Below are 7781 nucleotides of genomic sequence, written 5' to 3' on the forward strand. Positions count from 1 at the left end.
ACACAACTCCCGTCTGCCATTGTGGTGAATGGAATCTAACTCTACCTTGTAGCATCCATCCATTCCTTGCTGTCAAAAGCATCCTTGTGGCATAAAGGCTCTTCACTACAGGCTGTAGCAATCAATGCAACATCTAAAAAATGGCCATGCATCTAACATTAATGGTTGTGGACCTCTAGTATGGGAAGCCAAAGGTTCAACCTGCTTGTTGTCCTTAAATGTATCCAACAACCATCTCAGGACTTTTTTGTGTTGTCTAATAACAGCCCTTTCGTCGCCAATTGCTTGCTCAGCGACATTGTCCTGAATACAACATATAAGATTGAATGTTTTCAGCACTCGGAGGCTGACAATGACTTGTAGGAAGGAGATTTAAATCTCCAATTGCTAACATGAATCTGTACCGGACTTGAAAAGGGGCAGCAATGTGTCAGAAACATCTGAGGCATTAAAATCAGGCCATTTTTAAAGTCCAGCCAAGGCAAAGCTGATTGCTTAAAGACAATATTTCTTCTGACAATGACTTTACCAGTGCTAGGCTAGTACAATCTGTAGAACTCCATTCTGCTCCAGTATGTATGGGACAGTGTGCACTGATGTATCATGCCATGAGTTGCTAAAAGATCAGTAAACTCACAGGAAACGTATTCAACCCCCTGTCGGTACGAATGTGAACATCTTATGGCCACTCTCATTTTCAATCATGGCAAGTATTTGCTTGAAGCAAGCATAGATATCTGACTTAGATCTCAAGGCACAGATCCAAGTATAGCAGCCCCAAATATGACAAAATAGTAAAAGCCTCCTATGGATTGTCTGCATAGGACCGCAACATCACTATGGATCAGACGTAATTTGCAAGATGCACCATCACTCCCATTGCAACAGCAGATGGCTGAGACGCAGGCCTCATATCAAGTCCTGCAACAACACACATCATGTATGACCACATGCATTGTTGGTCGCATCGAGCTTATCCTCAGTTCCAAGCATCCCGAAAAGATCATTGTTGGCCATGGCTTTCAAGCAACAAAGCAAAAAATCCCTAAATAAATAAAAGTGCCTACGCACAAATGCAATTGCACAGGTCTTAAGGCTATCACTATTTCAAATTGTGACTACACTAAATGCACTTGCTGCACATAAAATGTGAATGCAAATGTCTGCAAAATATCAAGTAAAAAGCTAAACACGAATGTCTGCTTATGGCACTGAAGAGAAAAATGAAAGCCCCAAATGTTTTGAGGGCAACTATGCCAAAATAGTGGGAAAATGCAAGGATGCAAATGTACCAGTCAAATGTCTAGTGCAATGTGCAGTGAACAGAGACAAAAGGCCCAAATTCTAGCAGTTTTGGCAATCAGTAAGTCATCAGAGTTGACTGTGCTGCAAAAGCAAGCTGCAAGGGAGTAGAACCAAAGAAATGTAAACAGTCAGAACGTGGCTAGTAGACCGCCATGTCCCGCTGTGTGCACAAAGCTGTCAGAAAGTATGGACTATCTATACAGTACGGACTGTATGGCACTCTCTTGTACAGACCAGTGTGGACTGTCCTTTCTGTACAGCACGTCTGAAGACTGGTATTCAAAGCGGATGGTAGGGTTGACTGTATGGAGACAAGCTCCAGCAAAATGGCAGCTATGTGGTAAAGATAGAAACGACTGGTGATGACAAGCTATAATGATTTCCTCCCCAAAACGGCAGTGCCCAGCAAGTGTAGCTATCACAACCGCCTCTGCAAATTCCCACCTGAGGGACGTGCTGCAGATCATGGGACTGATCTAGCAGCATCTTGAAACACTACTACAAGAGTGTCTCAGGCATGGGCGAGATCTGCATCATCTCCAAGGGAAATCAATAGCTCATGAGACAGGTGGCTCCACATAGATCACATCAAGGACATGATCGAATTGAATCTGGACATGGGTGGGGGCAGAAAAACCGTGCCCTGTATCTAGCATAGCAATCGAAGTACTAAATGCCAGGTAGAAATGGTCAGCACCGAGTGGAGGGAGAGGGACTTTTAAGTCATGTACTCACAACAACACAAAGGCTCGTGAATCCATCAAGTAGTCCACTATACTCATCCCCTCCCATGCGGGAGTCCTCTGGATAATGGCCATCTCTTAAGGTCGTTACATATATTCAGGTTGTGTACTGATCTCATCTCCAATAGATGTCATCATACACTATCACATGATGTGCATCCTCCAAGTGCCTCACTATTGGTCCTCTGGATAATGGCCATCCCTTAAGGTTGTTACATATATTCAGGTTGTGTACTGATCCCATCTCCAATAGATGTCATCATACCCTATCACATGATGTGCATCCTCCAAGTGCCTCACTATCCGAAGCTGTACTGAATCCATCTCTGTTCCTCTACGAGATTTCCCTCTTTCTTGGGACTTCCCCCTGAACTGTGATCTGCCCCCCCACTTGTCTGCGCCCCATGCGCACATCGAGTTCATCTAGGAGGAGGATCACTCCCTGTCTAGAGAACTCCATGTTATCATCGTGTGTCGTCTCATATTGATGTGGCCCTCCGTGGCGATCTCGTATAATGTATCCAGAGAGAAGTAGCATACTACAATGAAAATCAGCTGTGCAGTCATATCCAAAGACTGAACTCATATTCACATGTGTCGTGCATGCCCCTTCCACATCATGGATATGAGCGATCTCAAATGCGATCTGAAGAGAGCTGCTACACCCCTAGAGCCTCGAATCCGTGGTGGTGCATCCCCCTTCACTCTCCAAGCTGCCTCAAAAGTGAGGTTGACATCCATCTTGGTGATTAGTGCTTCAGCATTGGCCATTGGCCTATCACCTACTGACAACCCTCTAACAAGGACATTTATCCTCCTCCTCAAAGGCATTAGATATGAGCTATTTCTTTGTAGCTGTTGTGTAATTCTTGACTACTTCCTTCCATTCTAGCATCCCTACCTTCCCTGAAGTTATCTGCTGTGAGAATTCAGCATGCTCACTTGCATAGTAGCTTGCAGGGCTGTTCAATCTCTGATTTTAACTCCTTCATTGCTTTGCATGTGAGCTCCAGTGCCCCCTTCATGCCTTTCAGCCGTTGCACATCGGTTCCCATAGCTTCCATCCTTTGTTGGATTCTGGGTTTTTCCAACCCACACCTGCTTTCTCTTTCTCCCACTCTCCTCTCTTACTTTTGTTTTAGGCGAATTCTAGGGGTACTGGATCGTTGATAATTATGGAGCCTTGAGGGAGTAGTTTGCTTAGGCGAAATCTGCATGGCTAGATGGCAGTTAATATAGCAGTTAGACCCCCTGTCAATATTTGGCCTATAACTTTCTCCTTGGTGGTCCGATTTCAATGAAACTTATATCAGCGCGAAGCTCTCTTTAAGGGTCTCCCTCCCATGTAATTAGTTTCTTGCATTGGGTCCAGGACGAGAAGTTATGAGTCTCTGTGTATGACTGTTTACTTCTATGGCAGTTTTTACCCCCTTTCAGTGAACTGTCCATATCTCTTCAACTAGTTATCTGTTTTCAACGAAACTTATATCAGTACGAAGCTCACTTCAAGGCACATCCATGTATGTACTTTAATTTCAGCTATTGGTTTTTTGGTGGAAGTTATAGACCTCTATGTTTTCTAGCAGTTTGTAGGATGATTTTGAGCCATTTCTAAAGGCTTCCGTGAAGGAGGTGCAATGTTTCCCCGGAATTTACCCATCTAGCCAAATCAGCCCCTTCAAGCCCCTAGATATATATCAGTTTGTGTCATGTTGAGCCGAAAGATCTTCTTCCAACAACGCATCGCTCTTCTCTTTGGCGCCGACCGGCTTGGTGAGATAATGGCCTCTGCGGATCCTTTTCTTCTCCCATTCTTCTCCCAATGACTACAACGTCACTTGGGATGTTACCATATTCATTCTCCTGTAAGGGAAGCAAGGAGAAAGATATGTTGTGGTTTTCTTTGCATGAAAATATTTTCTTCATCTCTCTTTGCAAGTGATAAGGGTCTCTATTATTAAGATTGGGAAGAGCAGGAAGCTAAGAGGTGCGTGAAGTTTCATTACCCCCAACTTCATGTCACAACACCTTGACCACCTTTTCTTTTTCACTGCCTAGTTTAAAGATATGATAGGAGTCATGTCAACGCTTAAGTTTGGGGAAGATTTCAAACGTTCTAATGATGAAGATAAAACAAATTTACTAAATGAAAAACTGAAAGCTTCAGATAAGTGGAATGCTGAGCATGTATGATGCAATACCCCCTATGCTTCAGCTCAAGGGGGCTCAAAATAACTTCAGTTAGGGGTAACCTTTCAAAGTTACCAAAGAGGACATGAAAGAAACAGAATTATTTGGAACATTTACAGCTTTACATAATAAAATGAACACTGCACGGGGTTCCTCTCACAGCTTTGGATTGCCTGAAATTACAGATACATTGGCGAGCTCAAAACACTGTAATTTCACAGCCTTTCAATGAGCACTCGTGGTCTCACCTTGAGTAGACAGCTATGTATGGCATGAGCACAGAACCCATCCAGAGCTGCCCCTCTCTCTCCTCCACCTCGCTTATGAACTTCAGTGTTTTCCCTGTTTGATCCTCTAAAACCTCCAGAAGCTGCCCATCTTGGTCAAAAAGTATAGCTGTGGCATGTGGCTGTGTACCAATGAAGATAGAGTTCAGTTGCTTAAACGAAAGGGGCAGTTGCAGGAGGGCCCTACGCAGCCAAGGGTATTTCAAGAGCGTCCAAGCATAGAGGGCCTGGCGACAATAAATTGCCACCCAGAATTGCCCTTTCTCGTTCACCCTCACATTGTCTGGGAATCCAGGGAGCTCTGCAAATGTCTCCATGGTGCCGGTTTTCTCACCTTTCAGCCAGAACCGATTCAACCTGTGGGATAATTGGCACAAAAGTGAGCATCTGCTACAAAAAGAGACATCAAGCATTGATTGCAGCTTGCTACTTTCGTTGAAAACCAGATCAGATACAAGTCACAAGTTTTAAATATGTACATAATATGTAGATGCCGTTCCTAACATCAGTGTAAAAAGAAGCAGCTTCTTCCAGTGATGCAGATTACAGAGATTGCATATAAAACTCAGTTGGGGCATCCAGCTTTTAACCCCAAACACATGCACCAAACCACCCATCCAGATTGCACTCTCTCCAAAGAGAGAGAGATTAAGCTCCATCTACGGGCCAAAATTCCCAACCGTTTGAGTCCCAATCTCCATAACACTCCTAAACCATGCCATTCTTGGCACGTCTCCTTTCATGCGGCTGGTGACTCTTTCAGGGTTGGCATGAGGAATCAACTGACCGTATATATGTGTCCTCTAGAGAATGGGCAGCCAATACATACCAGCCTACACATTTTGTAATTGCATCCACGTGGATAAGCCTTCTCAGCCTTGAACCAATTCATCTCGTGAATTGTGATTTTTGACACAATCACGTGAAGACCTGCTGTATGGAGAAAGACTTGATGACGTGTAGAAGGGTAAGAAAGTATGGCCAAAACAATTTTTTGATTGTCCTTTTTTTCTTGAAACACGGATAAGATACAATCTAGAGGAGGCAATTTCAAAGAGAATGCGAATAGTGTCAATGGCTGAGAGAGAAAACAGCATATTCCAATAATTGCAGATTACGAACTTCCAAGCACTCCTTTCTGTGCTTGGGCTCACAAATTATCTAGGAACCCAGTACAGCCACGAAACATCTCTGACAACTGGCTATGTTCGAAATGAAGTAGCACACACCTGCAAACAGCTGTCTCCGCTAACACCAGGAACGAGCCATCCTTACTTATTGTAACTCCATTTGGGGTCTGCAATCCGTGATAGAGAACCGTCACTTGTTTTGTCGCTGGATCGTAGCTTAGTAATCGCCCGCTTCGATCTCCAGAAAAGGCCGTCAGCAAGAACCGACTGCGGGAATTCACTACTTGGAGGGAGTGAGCAAAGCTTTTTATTCGAGGTGTCAACTAGAATGCAAGACAACAGAGTATTCGACCTCAAACTTGACAAGCGACGTGACACAAAGCAAGCATAAAAATTCCTTCTGTCCGCCTTACCTTCGTGGGTACATGCTGCTACTGACCGTGAAGTAGACGATTCCTTCAGCGCTAATTGCAAGATCATTTGTGAACGCAAACGGTAAGCCCTCTGCCTCTTTCACCAAAGGTTTCGCCTGGCCACCATCTGGACCGACGACGAGCAATCCAAAATATGAATCGCAAATGTAAAGTTCTCCTGTGTGATCCATGAAGCGCATTCCCAATGGTCTTCCGCATTCGTGCTCAAAAGGCAAATTAGGTGCAGGGGGGGAGCGAGGCTTGCAATTCTCAGACCTGTCGATACGTCAACAAAGTCAGCTTTGCTACACCTGGAAATATTGATCCAAGCCAGCCCAAACGGTACCCTCAGGAACAGATCATCACCACATGAAACTCCACAAGCAATTCACCGAGAATCATGCTCCAAAACCAATCAGGAATTTCTTTCTCACGCGCACCCGTTTGGATAGATTGTAGCGAACTCCGCCCAACCCAATTCCGGACCATCCCACCGCATTATCCTCCCATCAGCAATCCCCGTGTATGGCCCTCTGCCTCGAGAATCAAACGCCAGACTCTCAGGTCCCATTACTTGGTTGAGGAACCTGATTTCAGACTTTTGCAGCTTGTTTTCGTGGTCTCGCCGAAATGCGGGAGCATTGAGAGGGCGCACGTCCACAGGAAGGGTGGTAAAGTTGGGATAGTCAGCTATTGGGCTGAGGCGGAAGGGATCCAAGGCTATGAAAACGGCCAGGGAAGCGACGAAGGCGAAGAACCAAGCGGGAAGGCCCATTGCGTCGGCAGCTAAAATGACCACAATGGAGAAAGCGCTCTCTCTCTTTCTCTCTTTCTCTCGCTCGGATCACAGGATCATTGCCTTTGAAGGTTCGTCTCTCTCTCTCTCTCTCTCTCTTTCTCTCCCACTGCTTGTGCTTGTCAACCCTCTGGCTTTAGGGGCGCGCTCTCTCTCTTTCTGTGTCTCTGGTCTCCCCAGCGCAAGCCTACTGCTTTTGCTTGTCAACCTACTGGCTTTACTCTCTCTCTCTCTCTCTCTTCGCGCGCTTGCTCCCTTCTCCGATTGATCTCCCAGGATGCGGTCTCCCCTTATCGTTACCCCAGTATGTGAGCGTGTCTCGCATGCGCAACGTGAGAGCCTGTCCTCTTGACTTTTTTGAGAGCATTGGAATCTCTTCAGAATGTCTGTGTAGGTCATCCCCTTCCTCATACGAGTTCCGTCACCCTTTGAAGACACCCACGAGAGAAGTTGATCACCCAAGTAAAAGAGCCCAACGTACCAAGTTGGCCCACATCAAACCTTGGCCCTTAGATCTGCGCGCTTTCAAAGACTGAAAGTGGTCTCCGACTTACAAGACGCTCGCAAACCTCGCAAATATGCCTGCATTTGCCAACAAGTCGACGGTGCCAATTCTTTGGCAAAAATTAGCTCCGATGGAGACGGAGTTTCCAACTCGCTACCGGAGCAAGTAGGGGCTTGGCAGGGATACAGCATGGCTTTCTCTCATCCAACCTATGAATTTTCTCCTCCAACGTTGAGCAAGGGCACGAGTCCAAGCGGTTTGCAATATGATGCAAGTCTAGCAAGCTCAACAGTAGCTTTTGCAAGCGTGTGGCAAGGCATAGCCATAGCGGGACGAGTGCTTGAGAAAAGCTTGGAAGGTCTTAGTGAACGTTAGATTGTGAAAGAGAAAATTAATTTCCGGATTTAAAAAA

At 45.4% G+C, this 7781-nt stretch overlaps 1 protein-coding gene across 1 annotated transcript; it reads right to left on the reverse strand.

The window, feature by feature from the left end:
* Nucleotides 1-4279: 4279 nt before the first annotated feature.
* On the reverse strand, nt 4280-7096 carry LOC147893051 (protein STRICTOSIDINE SYNTHASE-LIKE 3-like). The gene is made up of 4 exons (XM_087387507.1): nt 6509-7096; nt 6069-6344; nt 5755-5922; nt 4280-4882 (listed from the first exon to the last, which is right to left on the reverse strand). The coding sequence occupies exons 1-4, from the start codon at nt 6841-6843 to the stop codon at nt 4483-4485; spliced, it is 1179 nt and encodes a 392-aa protein (XP_087243633.1). The 5' UTR covers nt 6844-7096; the 3' UTR covers nt 4280-4482.
* Nucleotides 7097-7781: the final 685 nt, after the last annotated feature.

This window comes from Dipteris shenzhenensis, chromosome 16, assembly GCF_047967505.1.
Source record: "Dipteris shenzhenensis isolate YYH24624 ecotype China chromosome 16, Dip_SZ_1.0, whole genome shotgun sequence".
NCBI classification, from domain to species: Eukaryota; Viridiplantae; Streptophyta; class Polypodiopsida; order Gleicheniales; family Dipteridaceae; genus Dipteris; species Dipteris shenzhenensis.